This window comes from Protopterus annectens, chromosome 10.part0 (assembly GCF_019279795.1).
Source record: "Protopterus annectens isolate FY-2018-M chromosome 10.part0, PAN1.0, whole genome shotgun sequence".
NCBI lineage: Eukaryota > Metazoa > Chordata > Ceratodontiformes > Protopteridae > Protopterus > Protopterus annectens.
In genome coordinates this window covers 965,450,310-965,469,519 of record NC_056744.1, presented here as the reverse complement: position 1 = coordinate 965,469,519, position 19,210 = coordinate 965,450,310, and the positions used below count along the sequence as shown (strand labels likewise).

Sequence of the window (19,210 nt, the reverse complement as noted above, 5' to 3'; positions counted from 1 at the left end):
GGGAGTGATCACCACTAGGGTAGCCTATCTACCACAAGATCCAGGTAGAGATTCTTAGTTTTAGCATTTGAATTTACTTATTCATGCTCAGCACTTGTTCAGAACTTGTTAGCACTAAATAGGCTACAAATGACTGCAGCACGCAACCTTCCTCTTTACCTACAGGAAAACAGTTTTTGTACTTACATTCCTCACTTGCTTAGAGAAAAACAGCTCTTATACTCACTTTCCTCACTTGTCTAGAGGAAAGTAGTTTTTTATTCAGTCATGTCCAAGGGTCAGCTCCCAGCATCCTCTCCTGTCTATCTGATGAATCTGACCATCTTGGGGCAATGTAGCAATTGCCTCATGTACACAGATAACCCTCTCCTCCTACCACCCAACACCACAATCTGTGAGACATGCACTTATCTAGCCAAACTGGAAGTAAAGCTCTCTCCAACCAAGACTGAACTTGACAGTCAAGAAAAGAAGGTAAACACCTGCACTACAGCACACTCATCACATAGTCCCACTAAACCTACACCACCAAAATCCACACACAGAAACACAAAAACATTCGCGGAGGCTCTCAATAATAATTTGCTCAAGTAACAAAGACCTCCAAAGCAGAAACACAAGCAACCTCCAGCCCCCAACACAACCCAAATGACACACAGCCCACAGACTCAGTGTGCCACTCAACCACAGCCAATAAGCAAAACAACGTATCCCAACACAACACACTAGTCATAGGTGACTCTATAGTCAGGCACACTGATGTCCCACTCACCAGGCTAAACAAGGAGATGGTTACTGTCAGCTGCCTGTCGGGTGCCAGGATCCGCCACATAACCCATGCCCTCAGGTCACTCTACAACAAGTACAAATATAACTCCATCATTGTCCATGTTGGTGTAAATGACTTGAGACATACCTCCCTGGACTACAAGAAAAGAGACATGGAAGAGCTCTCTGATCTTGCAGCCAAGGCAGGTATGACCCTAGCCCTGAGTAGCATCCTGCCATCGCCCAGAATGATACCGCAGTACAAGGACAAAATGACTGACTTCAACAATTGGCTAAGCTTCTGGTGTCTAAGGGATCCAGTATCTGTCTGCCTGAGACGACATGGTCGACAGACCACGATGCTCTGCCAGAGATGGCCTGCACCTGTCACCCCTGGGATTCCGGATACTGGATAAGGCTCTTGCTGCCCCTATAGTGCCTTTCTTAGGCAATGTTCAAATGACAAATTTACCACCATAACAGGAACACGCAAGCAAAAACTGAGGGTAATGCTACTCAATGCTCGAAGTCTAAACCTCAAAATGCACTCCCTCGAGGCACTCCTTAAAATGGAGAACATAGATATCTGTGCAGTGACTGAGATCTGGTTCAAGGCTCCAGAGAGCACCCCTGCATTACCGGGCTATAACTCACACCACACTTTTCGACCACCTAACCTGGACCAGAACATCAAAGTCAGAGGTGTGTCCATATTCATTAAGAATATCCACACCTCCAGGCTAGTTGCTTAAGCATAATGCATCTGAGGTTATCCAAGTGCAACTAACTCTGGGCAAAACTGCAATCCAAATTGTAGCTTGCTGCAGATCCCCCACCATGTCCCAGTATTTCTACTCCTCTTTCCATGATATACTGGAAAATATTAGGGTTCAACCAAACACCCTAATAATGAGAGATTTGAACTACCTCACCATTAACTGGGAAAACTACTCATGTACCAACTCCTTCGCTCAACGCTTTCTGAAATTCATAAATTCCAATGCCCTGGATCAACTTATCCACACCCCCCATCCGCGGCAACAATATCCTAGACCTAGTCATTACTAACATGAGTGACCGGTGTTCCACACTGAAGTCAACTTCTCATTGGTCAGATCCGACCATAAGCTAATCACCCTAGATATCCACATCCTGTCCCCACCCCCCATTAAGGAAATCACGGTAAAATATTTCTCCAAAGTCAACTTCATGCTTAAGACAGACATGGCGAACTTCATGACACCCATGCAGATGGACAATACAGTTACAACTGCTGAATCCTACAGAGATGCACTCCATAAGCACTTACACGAGTGCATGGATCGTGCTATCCCAAACAGAACCAAGATGCCATCCTCCAAAGAAAAGAAGCCAATCTGGTGGTCCCCTGCCATAAACAAACTCTAAAACAGAAGGAAGAAACTGCTGCAAAAGAGTACAATCCCATGAGTGGAGGAGTTCCCTGGTCAGCCTCAGTAAGAAGCTGAGTTCCCTTATGAGGTCATCCAAAGCTAGCTACGAAAACAAAATCGCCACTGATTTTTGGGACATCCACAAAGCATTCTATAGCTATGTCAACAATCTAAATGACAACACCCAGATCTGCTCTGAGTTACAGCACAATGGCATGAAAATTACAGAACCAACTGATATTGCCAACGTCCTGGCAGACAGGTTCACTGCTAACTTTACCCCTCCCCACCTCCTAAAGGGCCCATATCTATACAGGAAGAATGCAGAGTCCCTGTAATCACAACTACGCAGGTAAAAGCTGCACTCTCTAAAGCCAGAAACACAGCATCCATGGGACTGGACAACATCCCAGGCTGTGTTTTACATGAACTTCGGAATGGACTGGCTCCCCACCTAAGCACCATGTTCAATCATAGTTTCACATCAGGCTTTGTGCCCACTGAATGGCGCACAGCAACAGTTATCCCACTCCATAAAGGGGGAGCCACCACTGATCCCGGGAACTATTGCCCTATTAGCCTGGTCTGTAAGGCCACGGAACGTATCATCATGGAACTCAGACACTGGTAACCTCCAAACTCTGGACCCTACCCAGTTCGGGTTTGTGAAAGGCAGATCATGCCTCCTGAACCTGATCGACTTTTCTGAGGCAGTCACCAAAGCTGTAGATGAGGGTAATGTGGTTCACACAGCTTTTCTTGACCTCGCCAAGGCTTTCGACACCATCCCCCATTCTGGAATTATAGCTAAACTCACTAAACGAGGTATAAATCCCCAAGTCACAAGATGGGTTGCCAAATGGCTCACTGACAGAACCCACACTGTAAAAGCTGTAGACTCCAAATCTGACTTCAAACCAGTGACAAGTGGAGTACCACAGGGTTCAGTTCTGGGACCTCTCCTGTTTGATATCTACTTCTCTGAAGTACAGGCGACCACAGAAAGCCTTTGGCTAACGAAGTTCGCAGATGACTGCAAACTAAGAGCCACAGCTGAGTCCCAGTCCCTCCAAGCTACACACTCTAGGGACCTAAACCTTGTCACCACAATAAACAGGATATGCTGGAGAGATAGATTCTTGTCCCGGAGAATTCCCATACTCTGGAACAAGCTACTGTCAAGCAAAGTTCCTCATTAGCAGTCTTCAAGAAAAATCTTGATAAGTGGATGGAAAATATAAAATACACCCCGGGATCACTTTGGTGGCTCTGCTCGACAGGGACACAGGAAAATAACTTTCTTGGGTGGCGTATGCCTGGGAACCTTGTTGGCTAGGCTTACTTTGGCCCTTGGGCCGATAGCCTAGTACTTATGAACCTATGAAAGGTTGACTGTTAATTACTTTTTATGACAATTTCCCTTATTTGGTATTTAAATGTGGATTTGTCTGTTTGTCTTGTATGTCTTCCCTGAAAGGCTTCTTGCCAAGGCACTAGAGGAATAAAAATTTTCAGTTTAGTGATGGCCCTTATATTTGTTCTTTCTTTTATTTGTTGTTTTTCAATATTCCCAGAGAGTTTACACTCATCCCTAAAGTTCAAGCTCCAAACAGGCAACAAATACTGGTTTAGATGTTTAGGCACTAAATGGAAAGCTAGAAATAGATTACTTTGCAAACCCACTCAACCAGAACTAACAGACTATGTTGGTCCTGGAAGTTGACCCCCATAAAGAATCCTTCAACTTGAGAACCCCTGAAATGCAGCTAGATATCTCTAGAGACTGGTATCCACAATCAGATGAACTGACTCAGGCCAGGTGACTGTGAATGGGAGTGCATACACTTCAGAATACACCTCAATGAGGCGAGAGCCTCTGAGACTCTTATCATCCAATGAACCAAAGGGCATGTGCTTCAGCACTTACTACTGAAGGATTAGCTCAGTACCTGTGAAGACTGGAAGTGTGTTTTTAATGGGCATAATTCCAGAAAAGCCAGGTCGCAAGGCACCTTCTGACTCTTACAACCTGTGACAGTGTTCTGGCTGAGGATCATCAACCACTTCCATTCTCCCAGAAGTGATGTAGGCCAGGGATTTCTTACTCGTGGATCTGTAGGTAGCAGGGCTAAATATGACTAGCACTCACAGCAGTGCTTTATTTCTTGCTCCTCCTTGAGACATCACAAGCAATGCCAGTCTGGGTCTGGCACGTAATCTGACAGCAACACAAAACGCTTAACAGAGCAGCTTCTAGCATCAAAAATGGAAAATTCAGAAAGATCTGCATCAGGACTAGGAAATTCAGAATGACATGCATCAGGACTGAGATCACAGAAGCTGCGGGCAGTCACATTTATGTAGCTGGCACTGTAACCATCTGAAATGTTGGGACCTGCTAGAGTCAGGACAGTGAATGGTCAAAAAATAGACTTGAGTATAAACCAAGTCCAAGATGGCCATTTATCAAAACATTCCATTTTCTCTGAGTTATGTCAATCTCAGAGATGACATATATAGGTTTGGGGTATGAGGTGCTTGCCCTTCCTGCAAAAAAAGGAAGTTTAAAGAACTAGAGCAATTTTGGAGATTCGCTCTTCCACTGTAGTTTTGGTCTTATTGTCATCGGGTTGTCAGTAGTCAATGTTTCCAGTGCCAACATTTCAACAGGGAGCCAAATGGCACATGACATATAGGTTTACAGCTACATACTAGACTAACAACCGCCAGGGCCTTAATAAATCTAGCCATGCAATCCAACCCAATTGTGTCCCTATGAATCATGGGTGTTTATTACGCAAGGGTATGTTGTGCTGGCAATGGGTACACATATCCAGAAAAAAAATGATAAATTGTTACTGATGGAGAAGATGAACTCCTCCAAGAGGGTCCACAATTGATAAACAGATTTTCTACAAAACTGAATTAAATACATTCAAAACAGATTTTATCCAAACCTACAATGGCACAGTAACACTCATTCTAATCCTACACTACCTTTTAAACAAGTCTTATCACAGTCAGCACAATGGCTATTAAAATAAAATAATCATAATAAATGAGGCATCTCAGCCCATCTTTGCAGAGACCATTCAAAAGCTGTTCAAAAAACATATTACAGAACTTGCAAGAAAACTACTAAAGTACTGACCAATGACTCTTCCTTCAGTGTTCAGTATGGGGATATGCTGTCTAACTGGTGGGCCAGTCGAAATCAGACCCACTCGTTTCCTTTGTGTTTTCTCTTTAATTTGACGAATGATGGTGGAGGCCCCTGGGAAGTCTGCAGTTTCCCTACGACGTTTGCCTAAAAAGATCAAATGTACAAGTATAAAGCAATACAGACTGTATTTTTAAAACAAACCAAAAAATAATACACAAAATTTACATCATAACCCATTATGTCATTATTACATCACTAACTGCAGCCCACTGACTCCGCTTGCCCCTTATGAACTACTACCCTCTGCTTAATTTACATTCATAATGTACATTTACTCGGCTGTATGCACTTTTAACTTGTACATACTATAATGATGTGGTAAACCTCCATCTTTATTCACTTTCATCTGTGAAAGTACAATTATATCAACTAAAAATTTTCCTACCATGTTTCACTTCAGTCACATCTGGAAATGAACATCAGCTCAGTGTGTTTCTTGTGGTTACAAAAGTCAAGAGAATAAAAATGACTACATACTCATCAGTACACTGTCACAAAAGCTACACAGAAAATGTAGAGACTGAGTTAAGGATTCAAGAATGGATTATGCACGCTGGTTCTTTGCATAACCATAAAACTGACGATTAAGAAATTGTGAGATGTTCTGTCTCATGAACTGTAATTAATATTTCCCCATAGGACATCTGGTCACACTGTGAAGATTATTAACAAAAGGTATTCCCTGTACTTCTCTGATAATATGCGCAATTCTTGAACTAACACAGTGGACAGCAGGTCAGATGCACTAAAAAGAAACTTTACATACACTATGTAAGCCCGAAACTTGCAAAAATCAACAAATGAAGGCCAAGGGGTGCTACGTTTCATGTAGGAGAGGGTGAAGACTGAGGTGGCGGCAATTACCACATTGCAGAAAGACAGCTGTCTCCCAACCCTTCCTGCCACCATGACATCAGGAAACATAATTCTTGAGTAGTAATGCTTTACACTTAGATTACATGGTGTAAAGGCTCTCTGTAAAACATCAATAAACTGATGCAACTGCATCTATTACTTCAACTGCTAGTTTATGTCATGTTACTCATTGTATAAGTGAGTAATTTTTCATAGCAAAAAGGGTACAGTGATGCTTTACTGTGAGGGATGAGACTGCAGTGGGGAATTAGGTGTGTTTATGAAAATGAATGCCGATGGGAACATTATACAGGAAAGCAGAGGTAGGGTAGTAAAATAAATGTGGTGTTGGAGACGTAACAAATGAAAGGAGTTGGGAAAAGAGGTTATTCATAAAGATACACAGTGCTAATCAACATGATAGTGAGGAGGTTCGTTAGGATATTCATATAAATATGTAGTGACAAACGCGAGATTCCTTGGGGGATAATCATACACAGATGTGATCTCATCAAAATGACAAAATAGGTGGGAAGCACATAGAAAGATGATTACTCATACAAATCTGTGGTGCGGGTACCACAACAATGAGGAGGAGCATCCATATACATATATGGTGCTGGCAACATGACATGGAGAACCATGAACAGGGGGAATTACATACTGCCCTGCAGTGAGAGCAGCCAACAACATGGGGGTACATGAACAGGGCAGAATTACATACACTGTCTTGAAGTGTCACAGGCTGAATAACGAAGGCAGAAGGTTGGGTGTAAATGTGCTGCAGGGGGAAAAATGTGCCTATTCACCTGACTCAACTCACTACCTGAAGCCAGCTAGGAGACACATCAGAAGCCTCATTTATGGCACTAGGTCCTGATATTAATTTATTCTAAAGGCCACATGGCCTGTTCTTTGGAGAATCTAATGGAATTCATGACTACCAGAATAATTTTTTTGTTCCAATGTAAGTGTGGACTTCCAAGATGGCTGCACATTGATCAACAGTTTAAATTCAGCTCTCCCAGTACGAGAACCAAACCTAAGGTAATAAGGGCCAGTGAAATCATCAGTTTGAGTAAAATCAAATTACTGGCTTAGTAATTACACTGCCTGGATGCCAGCAAAGACATTTGGAAAACCTGAAAATCATACAGAAACGATGAAGAGAAACCAGTGACTGGGAAGAATCCTGCAGTTGTTCAGCAAAAAGCAGTTCAAACTTCAGCTTTTGTACAACAGATGGCTTTTAGTAATTTAGAAGAAATAATAAATCAGATGTACTCAGAGGTGATTAAAATAAAGGAAACATTTAAGAAATACATCAACTCGAATGGCAAAAGGCTAGAAAAACTAAAAGAAGCATTAACTAACTATTCTGATGAACTGATAAAACTGCAAAACTCAGAGGCAAAAATGAAGAAAAGGCTGGTTGAGTAAGAGACTTCACAAGAAGATTTATTTCAAAAAATAGCAGAACACAAAGAATGGAGAAAAAAAAAGTTATGTACTGATAGGTCCTTTCATCCTAGTCCATTTGATATGACATATAGGTTAATGAGCTTATGCTTAGATCTGATTCAGCTGATTCACTGCTCTAGTCTCCAACTCTTAATTCTTCCATATCCATAATGCCCTGCTGCTCCCCGATTACCTCACAGAAAGTTTGGAGCATGAACCTAAAGTGCACATGCATTGCCTCTGATCCAGGAAGGAAGATCCTTCAGGTCCTACCGACTGGCAGGGGAAGGAGGGAGAGTTGTCATACTGAAGGACTGCAGTGAAAGTATCTACCATTTTGTACAAACATAGCTTATGTATCCTATTCATCCAGTCCTACCATTCTGACATATGGGTCAGAATCCCCAGCTACATAATTCCAGAGTGACCTCAGGACAGGAAACCTTTCAGGATAGAAGGCCTGAAAGAAGATCTTGCTCCAGAAATACAGTCGGTCTTGTAATGCTTAATAAAGGTGTGAAAGGTAGACCATGTAGCTGCTTGACAAAGTCATCCAAGGAAAGAGAGCTGAAGAATGCTATAGAAGCAGCCATGGTTCTGGTGGAATGAGCCCTGGCTTAGACGGCAAGGATCTGTTGTACAAAGTGTAGATAAAGCAGATACAATCAGACATCCATCTAGACAAGGAAATCTTAAAAACCTTTTTCCCCAGCTTGTTCAGGGAAAAGGACACAAACAGTTGCTCATCTTTTCTGAATGGTGCTGTTCTGTGGAGACGGAAAGAAAGCTGCCTGCGTACATCCAATGCATGTAAAGTGTATTACCCTCTATTTCAGTAGTTTGGAAGATCACGGGAAGATGTATGGGTTGTGAGAAGTTGGTATAAGTAGCAACTTTTAGAACAAAGGAAAAAATGGTTCTCAAGAAAACACAATCCTTGTGAAATAAGATTTACAGTGAAATTTTCTTAGCCAAAGTGATAGCTACTAAAACAACAGCTTCAAATGTTGGCTTGGATAATACTTTCAAAACAAAATCTAAAGTCCATGGGTAAATAGCATCCTTTACAGATGGATGCAAAGTACAGTTGTATGCACTTACTATAAATGTAGATACTCAAGTGCATTTACTATTGCAGTCCAGACTGTTGGGATTTCCTGCTGTGAAAGCCCTGGGCCGGCCCAACTACCAGAGAAAACTCTTTTCACCTCCCAGGTTGGTGGACACCCCCACCGATATCAGTACGCTCAGGTATAAAGGGAGTCAGCCTGCGTCATCACTTTAGTATTCCTTGACCCCTTGTAGAAGGAACTCAAAGTAGACCACTGGTGGATCAAGGAATGGGGACCTACTGCAGGGTAGCCTGAGGAAGTGTCCCATTGCTATTTGGGCTGAACTGGTAACCTACATAGTAGGCTGAGAAGGTAGGAGGGAGAGAAAGATAGACGACTACTACAGTGAATACACTCAAACATCTACAGTTATGGTAAGTGTACACAACTGTACTATGTTCTTCATGTTTCACTGTTGCAGTCCTGACTGTTGGGATGATTCCCAAAGTTTAACTGAGAGTGGAAGGAGATCATGGAGAGGAGAGGGTCCCCTGCAGGACTGTAAAGGCAAATCCTGCTCTGGACTTAGAAAAGGCTGCCAGGTGGTCGCGTCTTGTGAAGCTATGCATAGAAGACCAAGTGGCTGCCTCCAAAATGTCTTTAATGGGGATGGCCTTAAGGAAAGCTGCAGAAGTAGCTGTGGCTCTAGTAATGTGTGACCTAATCAATTCATGGGGGCTTTCTGCCATGATGGCTGTAACAGAAAGAAATGCAGTGGGATATCCACTTGGAAATAGTCTGTTTAGAAGCTGACTTTTCTTCAGAGCCGGGGAGCAAAGGTTATAAACAGCTGGTCTGATTTTCTCAATGATTTTACCCTGTCTAAGTAGAAGCATAGCATTCTGTGCACATCCAAAGAGTGAAGTATTCTTTCCTCTCTGCTCTGAGGGTTAGGGAAGATGGTAGGTAGATGAATGGCCTGATTTAGAGAGACATTCGTGCCCACCTTAGGCATGAAGGAAGGATTAGTTCCGAGGGAAACCCTGTCTTTATGGAAGATAATGAAAGGTTCCACTGCCATAAGGGCATGCAACCCTTATACTCCTCTGGCTGAAGTGATAGCCAGTAGCAGGGCAGTTTTCCAAGTAAGAAATTTTATAGAAGTATTAGCTGCAGGCTTGAAAGGAGGTTTTCTAGGACATACTAGAGGTCCCATGAAGGAGTGGGTTTCCTCCTGGGAGGCCTAATGTGAATAACACCCCTAAAAAATTGTTTCAGCAGGGGCTATGAAAAGATTGGAGGAATAATAGGGCTGTGAGCAGAGATAGCTGAGGCATGTATCTTAACAGAGGGGTAAGACAGGCCTTTATCCACAAGACGGGCCAGGTACTCCACGATGGTTGCAATGTTAGCAAAATTTGGTTAAAGGTGGTGCTTTTGCTTTTGACACCAAATAGAGAATCTTTTCCATTTGGCTAAGTAAGATTTTCTAATGCTAGGCCTTCTGCACTCTTTTAGAATGTTTTGCACCTGCTGACTTAAGTTGATGTTGGAATTATCTAGGCTGAAAGACTGGGAGTCTGAAGGCTGGGATGCACAATCCTCCCCTTGTTCTGGGTAAGGAGGTCTAGCCTCTGTATTAACAGCCAAGGTTTCTGATTGGTGAGCTCAAGGAGGAGTGGAAACCAGTGCTATCTGGGCCTGTCTAGTGTTATCAGTATAGCCCTTGGACCCTCTTCCCTTATCTTTAGAAGTACTGGAGGCAGAAGGAGTAAGGGGGGAAAGGCGTACATGATGAGGTGATTCCATGGGAAGGCAGAAGGCGTCCGTTTTCTATTCAGATGTCTGCCTTTGTCCTGGAACAGAATGTCTTTATATGTGCATTGTCTGTGCTGGGAAAAAGATGCACCTGTGGAACCCACCATTTCTGAGTTATTCTGAGAAATATTTCCCGATGCAAACGCCATTCCTGGGGGTCTGTAAGTTTCTAGTGCTAAGGTGATCTGCTAGACTATTTTGTTCCCCTGGCAAATACTGTGCCATGAGGTATAGCCCTAGAAAGTGTGCAGTCTCCCAGTCTCGCATGGCTAGACGGCATAGAGCATAAAAATACATGCCTCCCTGCCTGTTTGTGTACCACACGACTGTGGTACTGTCTGTCTGTACTACCAGAACCCCTGGTGTCCATTTTTCTTTGAAGGCCAATAATCCTTTTTGCACTGCCGCAAGTTCTTTCCAATTTATGCGGATCTTCTTGTGTTGAGTGTCCCATATTCTTTGGATTTGGAAGAGTAGGACATGGCCCCCCAGGCTATCTCTAAAGCATCCATGGTGATGGTTTACCAGTGAAGGGCGAATCCGAAGTGTAGGCCCTGATTTTGGGTGCAAGCCGGTACTCACCATGCAAACTCCTGTCTGAGGCAAGATATCATGTGTATTTCAATTTCCAGGGACTAGAGCTCTGATACCAGACATTCTTCAGGTGCCACTGAGGTTTCCACATGTGCAGCCTGGCTAGGGGCACCATGAGGATACAGGATGCTGTGTATCCCAGCATCCTGAGGAATTCTCCGACTACGATACATTGCTTTTCCTGGATTATTTGGAAGCAGACTGTCAAGAAGGTGACTTTGTCTGGGGGGGAAGAAGGCCCGCTGAACAGAAGAGTCCCGGAGTGCCCCTAGGAAAACTATCTGTTTGGTTGGGACAGTGATGGATTTATTGAGGTTTAGTGTGAACCCCAGGGAAGTCAGAAGTTCTTGTGTGAATATCAGGTCCTTGTGGATCTTTGGCAGATCTATGACTTGTATCAGACAATCATCCAGGTAGGGGTAAATCTGAACCCCTTTGGTCCTGCAGAAGGCAATGGGCATCAGCCAATCACTTTGTGAAAACCTTTGGAGTGGTAGACAATCCAAAGGGCAGTGCTGAAACCTGATAGTGATTGGAGCTTGCTCTGAAGCGAAGAAAGCTTGTGTGTGACTTTTGAATGGGAATGTGCAAACAGACATCCTTTAGGTCTATTGACACCATGAAGGCTTGAGGAATTATCATGGATAGTAATTTCTGAAGGGTCAGCATTATGAATTTTGGCATCCTGAGAAAATGATTTAAGTTGGACAGGTCCAGTATGGAACGCCAACAGCCTTCCTTTCTGGGGACTAGGAAAAGCCTAGAGTAAAATCCTTTCCCTTTTTCTTCTTCTGGAACTGGGTCCACTGCTCCCCAGGAACACAGAATTTGAACTTATTCAAGAGCTTGTGATTTTTGATTTTGAGGTAAAGCTGGGTAACCCGAGTATTTTAATGCTCTTTATAATGTCTAGAACCCACTGATCTGAAGTGATATGGGTACAGTTTTAATGGAAAAGTGACTGCCTTCCTCCTAGATTTGGGGTGGGGATGGATGGGAGGAGCAGAGACAGAGTAATAATTGTTCTCCAGCAGGGGTTTGTGGCCTAGAACTCCCTTACCTGTGGGGTTCTGAAGTCCATTGCCTTGATCTTTGCTGTTGAGGTCTTTGCTTCGGGGTTCTGTCCCTCTGAGGCTTCCTATATTTACTCCTAGGTTGGAACGGAAAGGACTAATGCTTAGCAGGGAAGCTCCTGCTGAACCTGGGGGGTTGCACTTGAAGAAAGTCCTTGACTGTTTGCTTAGGCTTAGCCTTGTCCTCCATCTTTTTGAAGACTGCTTCTGCTTTAGGACCAAAAAAGGCAGTCCTTGTCAAGCGGTGCATCCAACAGGCTAGCCTTTACATGATCAGGGAGAGACTGTTCCCTAAGCTAAGCATGTCTTCTGATAACTAAGCCAGTGGCAGCTGCCCTGCAGGAGGCCTCCATGACATCATACACACAGTGCAGGGAATGTCTAGCTACCTGGAAACCGTCATGGCACAGGTCTAAAAGTTCTTTGGAAAGATTTTTATCCACTAAGGTTGACATCTTTTAAGCTGGTCAAGAATGGTTTGTTGGTATTTGATCATATGGATTTGACAGTTGAGGGCCCTCATAGCCTGAATGGCGGAAGGATATACTTTCTTTCTGAACCTATCATGGCCCTGCTCTTTCTGTCTGCAGGCAAAGGGTTCCTTGAGGACTGGCTCTAGCCTCTTTAGACCCTGGGTTTGCCACTTCTGAGTTAGCACAGAGGTTTTTGAACAGATATTTGTGATAGTCTTGTACCCTGTAGAACCTGTCTGGTTTTCTAGAGGCATGGGGAAAGGGTCAGGATTCAAGAAGGCATCCTGGAAAACATACTCCACCACTTCCAAAGTAGGTGGAATAGCTACAGGTCTGTGTTCAGGGAGGTCCAAGAACTCTCTCACTCTCTTTTTGGCCTGAGGGTATTCTTGAGCCTGAAAATGTCTTACAGTACAGAGAGTCTCTCCAAAAGTGAGATCTTCAGGTGGGGAAGAAGGAAGACTTTCCTCTGAATCAGATTCCTCATATGATGTGTAAGACAGGGCTGCCTCTGAGCCTGATTCCTCCAAATCAGAATCTTCTTCAGATTGTAATGGGTCTGGAAAAAATTCAGGAGGGGCACCCTTTTTCTTTTTCCTAGGGTAATGTCCCCTGCTGTCTGTCCAGCTCTTACAATGTTAATTAAATCTTCAGCCAGTTTGATCAAATTCTACTGGGGTCCCTGAAACTAGAAGCCCGTAGGCCTAGGCGAAGACCCTGCCACATTGCCTTTCTTTGGGGTGGCTTTGGCCTTAGGCCTAGGTGCATCCAAGGTCCGGGCGCCTGACTCTCTGGGATGAAGGAACATTGGCGTAGCCCTAGGCCTTACTGTATTACTGGTTAGTAAATGCTTGTTGGAAGCCGCAGCCTGCTCAGTGGTCTCAGATCCAACCGATGCACACTTAATAACTATTTCAGATCATACTTTACTAATAACTAAAACAAATACACAGGGCAATGAAATAAAAATGAGACACTGGCACTTTCCCACCTATCTGTTGAAAAGAGAAGAATTTAAGGAACGAGTGGTCGAGATTATTCAGGAGCTATTCAAAAGGACAGAAATTACTTCTGAAAATATAGCTATGGAGTGGGATAAAATTAAGGTGGAGTTTAAAAATAAGGTGGAAATAAAAGAAAGGCAGCAATGGTTAAGAAGAAAGTATTGCAGAACAGGAGGAATCTCACAGAACAAGAACAGGATCAACTGCAGAATGCTAAGTAGAAAATAAGGGATTACCTCGATAATATACATGAGTTTAGAAAGATTGCTGTTAAGCAACCATTTTTTGGGGTCTTCTACTAATTACCGAAATACCACATACCTGAATCTCACTAGGTTGAAACGACAACACCGAACGTTCACATCACCGAAGTTTAAACAGAGAAAAGAGGCAGCTGGCCAACATTCAACAACAAGCACAATGAAGTATGTCAAACCCACCCAGGTGGGGGGGGGGGGTTCACCCCCTACAACCTCCAATGTGAGGGGCTGCGTAACCCACACTTCCCCTAACTATATATACCAACTCTGAGATTGCACTATACTTGGGAAAAGGGCAAATTTCCCCATGTTGGTCAACTGCTCCCTTTCCCTGTTTATAATTCTGGTGACGTGAACAGTCATTTAAGTGAACATTCGTGTTATCTCAATCCAGTGAAATTCAGGTAAGTGGTATTTCAGTAATTGGAAGTAGACCCGTTTTTTGATAATACTAGAGCACAAAAACTTTTAGCACAATGACTGAGGCAACAGAAAGTAGAAAGGGCCGTCACCAAGCTTAGGGAGCCTAAAACAAGGAAGGTAATAAGAAATTCTGTAGAGGTGTTAGAAATGTTTTAGAAAGTCTATGAAAGTCTGTAGAAAGCAGAGAAATATGGAAATCAAGGAAAGATGCAAATGGGAATGTTTGGAAATGTTTGTGGAAGAATTAAATATGCCAAGTTTAGCGGGAGAAGAGGCTCAATTATTAACAAAAGATGAGATGAAATAAAAATTGTGATGTATAACCAATCTACAGGAAAGTCTCCAGGAATAAATGGCATTCCTGTGGAAGTTTGGAAGCTTGGAGGGAAGAAAATTATACAGATCTGGAAGGTTTTGTTTAATAGTATTTTAAGAGAAGAAGTACCAACATCCTGGAAGAAAGCACTGATAGCTGTAATACCTAAAGAGGCTGAAGATCCATCTGATCCAGCTTCACACAGGGCTATTTCAATAGTAAGCCATGACTATAAAGTGTTCATGTCTACAACAGCTAAAGTGATGGCAAAAGTAATGCCAAAATTGATAAATGTGGATCAATGTGGTTTTCTGGAGGGGTGCCAAACATATGACAACATTAACAGAACAGTGATGATTCACACAGAAACCAAATGTAAGAAAATCCTGTTGCTGTTGGTGGGTCTTGGTGCAGAGAAAGCATCTGACAGAGTAAGCTGGGACTTTATAAGCAGGGCAATGGAAGCATTTGCATTTCCTGAAAAAATGTATAAGGTTGATTAGGAGGTTATATGAGGGATTGAAGGCAAAAATTAAATTGGGTGGGGTCCTCCCTGATAATTTCTGATTGAGCAGAGGAACCAGGCAGGGGTGTCCTCTTTTCCATTTATTTCCATTATATTTAGCACCACTGTCAAAGAAAACAAGGGACTTAGAAATTCAAGGATGTAATTGGCATGGCAGTCAAGAAAAGCTGGCTCTATTTGCAGATACTATTTTATACCTGACAAAACCAGCAGAAGACATTACAGTGTTGTGGAACATTTTGAGAGAGTTTCAAATCTTTTCAAGATACAAAATTAATGAAACTAAAACAAACACAATAGTGGTAGCTTGTGCACCACATATGAATTGGTTCAGCAATATCCATATTTATGGGGACATGAAAAAATGAAGTATTTAGGAATGTGGATTAAAAATGATTCTGGTGTGGCAGCTAAGGATATGTAAGAAGAGACTAAACAAAAGATAATACACAAAAAATGAGAAAATAGAAGCTTTGTATCTTACTATCCATCGCCATATAACAATCAGTTAAAACGTTTTTAGCGCCTTTAGTCTTATATACAGGTCAGGCATATTTTTATCAACCAGATGAGAAGTTGTGGACAGCTATTAATAAAAAGCTGAAGGATTTTATCTGGGAGGGGAAGACAACTAACAAATGTCTACACAGGTGTCTAACAGAGCTCTTTTCAAATTATCTGGAAATATACAGAGCTAAGTATATTTTTTGGTACTTCAGAATTGTGTACTGTAAATTGTTGCTGGACTAATTTTATTCAGAGTTATGCACTGTTATCTTTGATTCACTGTACAGTTTTTCAGATCTCTGCTGAAAGTGTTTTGTCCCACCTCCCCTTATTTTCTGCTGTGTCTTAAGTTGGTATAACTGTTTTTTACAGCTTGTGTCATCTGACTATCTGAAGGATTACTTGCATAATAATAGACCCTGTTAGTTAACAGCCTGCATATCATTACTGGAACCTGTGTCTAACAGAGTTCTTTTCAAACTATCTGGAAATATACAGAGCTAAGTATATTTTTTGGTTCTTCAGAACTGTGTACTGCAAATTGTGGCTGGACTAATTTTACTTCGAGTTGTGCACTGTTATTTTTGATTCACTGTATAGTTTTTCATTTCTCTGCTGAAAGTGTTTTGTCCCACCCACCTTCCCTATTTCTGATTTGTTGTTTAAATTTGGTGACTTTTGCAGTTGCCCGCCCCACTGTAGATTTGATCTGGGACATTCCCCCCAGTCCCATCTGTTTACCACACTCTACCTAATACACTCCTTCTGCACTTGTTTTTAGTCATTTTTAATTTAATTGCATTTTTTTTAAACTGTGTTTGGTCTAATATTGCTACATACTCGTGTGCTAGCTTGCACTGCATTTGAATTGTTTTTACTGCTGTTTTAGCTACTTTTCTGTAAAAACAAACAAACAGGTGATTAGCTTATAGTCGGATCGGACCAACGAGGAGTTGACTTCAGGTGTAGATCCGACTATAAGCTAATCACCCTTAATATCCACATCTCGCCCCCGCCCCCAAGCCAACTTCATGCTTCTTAATACAGAAGTGGTGAACTTCATTACACCCATGCAGATGGACAGTACAGTTACAACTGCTGAATCCTACTCAAATGAACTCTATAAGCACTTACACTAGTGCATGGATCGTGCTATCCCAAACAGAACCAAGATGTTATTCCCCCAAAAAAGGAAGCCAATCTGGTGGTCCCCTGCCATAAACAAAGTGTTCAACAGAAGGAAGAAATTGTTGCAAAAGAGAGTAAAATACCATGAGTGGAGGAGCTCCCTTGTCAGCCTCAGTAAGAAGCCGAGATCCCTTATAAGATCCTCCAAAGCTAGCTACGAAAGCAAAATCACCACTGATTCCAAGGACAACCACAAAGCATTCTATAGCTATGTCAAGAATCTCAATGGCAACACCCAGATCTGCTCTGAGTTGCAGCACAAAGGCACGAAAATTACAGAACCAACTGATATTGCCAACATCCTGGCAGATAGGTTCAGTGCTAATTTTACCCCCCCCCCCAAAGGGCCTATATCTATACAGGAAGAATGCAAAGTCCCTGTAATCACAACTATGCAGGTAAAAGCTGCACTCTCTAACGCCAAAAACACAGCATCCATGGGATCAGACAACATCCCAGGCTGCATTTTACATGAACTTCAGAACAAACTGGCTCCCCACCTAAGCACCATGTTCAATCATAGCCTCACATCAGGCTTTGTGCCCACTGTTTGGCATACAGCAACAGTTATCCCACTCCACAAAAGGGGAGCCACCACTGATCCAGGGAACTATCGCCCTATTAGCCTGACGAGCCTGGTCTGCAAGGCAATGGAACTGATAAACAAAGACAATGGTAACCTCCAAACTTTGGATCCTACCCAGTTCGTGTTTGTAAAAGTCAGATCATGCCTCCTGAACCTGATCAACTTCTTTGAGGCAGTCACCACCAAAGCCACAGATGAGGGTAAGGTGGTTCACACAGCCTATCTTCACCTCGCTAAGGCTTTCGACACCATTCTGGAATTATACCTAAACTCACTAAACTAGGTATAAATCCCTACATCACAAGATGGGTTGCCAACTGGCTCACTGACAGAACCCACACTATAAAAGTTGCACACTCCAAATCTGACCTCAAACCAGTGACAAGTGGAGTACCACAGGGTCAGTCCTGGGACCTCTCCTGTTTGGTATCTACTTCTCCGAAGTACAGGCTAATACAGAAGGCCGCTGGCTAATGAAGTTCGCAGATGACTGCAAACTAGGAGCCATAGTCGAGTCCTCAAATGATGCCTGGTGTCAGAGCCAAGGCCTCAAGTTCAATGCCAAAAAGTGCATTGTCATCCCCTTTGGTAAAAACTCTGTACCCATGAACTACTACATAGACAGCAGTCTACTTAACACCGAATGTGTGACAACAGACCTTGGGACTCAGGTGGACAGTAGTCTGTCCTTTGATAGTCACATCACCACAGTAGTCTGGAAGTCATTCTACGTGGCACACCTCATCATAAAAGGGTTCTGATCCAAGAAAAATAGGTAATTGTTCCCCTCTACTCGACACTCATTAGACCCATTATAGAGTACAACGCCCCTTTTAGAATGTACTTCACAAGACATCTGCAGCAGCTGGAAAGGCCACAGAAGTACCTCACAAAGAGGATTACAGGCCTCAGACAGATGCCCTACACTGACCTTCTCAAAAAACTCCAGCTTTACTCCGTAGCATATCGCCTACTCAGAGGTGATCTCTGCCTAACATATAAAGCTATGTCAAACCCAGAGCTGTTGGACATGCTACATCTAAAGAAATCCCAATCCCTCCAAGCTACACACTCTAGGGACCTAAACCTTGTCACCACAATAAACAGGACATGCTGGAGGGATAGATTCCTGTCCCAGAGACTTCCCACACTCTGGAACAGGCTATCCATTTATGTCAAGCAAAGTTCTTCATTAGCACTCTTCAAGAAAAATCTTGATGAGTGGATGGGAAATTGAAAATACACCCCGGGGATCACTTCTGTGTCTCTGCTCGACAGTGGCACAAGAAAATAACTTTCTTGGGTGGCATAAGCCAGGGAACCTTGCTGGCACAGCTTACATAGGCCCTCGGGCCGATAGCCTAGTACCTACCTATGAACAACAGTCAAGTTGAACAGGGTGGATTGGGATTACCTGATTTGAAGGTGTATTTCAGAACTATACAGTTAAGGCTTCCATACATAGCACAAGCAGAAAATTATAATTCGAAGTGGAAAGGGATGATGATGAAACGGGGGGGGGGGGGCTCAAGAAATAAGGAGAGACTGGGAGTTTGGATGCAGACCTTTAAGAAGAATAACAATAATCATACAGAATATTATATCCATAAAGTACCAGAAAGTATCCTAAGAACTAAGCCAACACAAGAATGGAGAAAGGATATTCTGTCG

The 19,210-nt window shown here is 42.8% G+C and overlaps 1 protein-coding gene across 1 annotated transcript in view; it reads right to left on the bottom strand.

Annotated features, from left to right (window-relative positions):
• The window catches only part of AMT (aminomethyltransferase), a 525,939-nt gene that overhangs the window by 94,511 nt on the left and 412,218 nt on the right, over nucleotides 1-19,210 (bottom strand). The window contains exon 8 of the mRNA XM_044085737.1: nucleotides 5,332-5,487. Within this exon, the coding sequence (XP_043941672.1) occupies nucleotides 5,332-5,487 (156 nt within the window). The remainder of the gene's footprint in view (nucleotides 1-5,331; nucleotides 5,488-19,210) is intronic.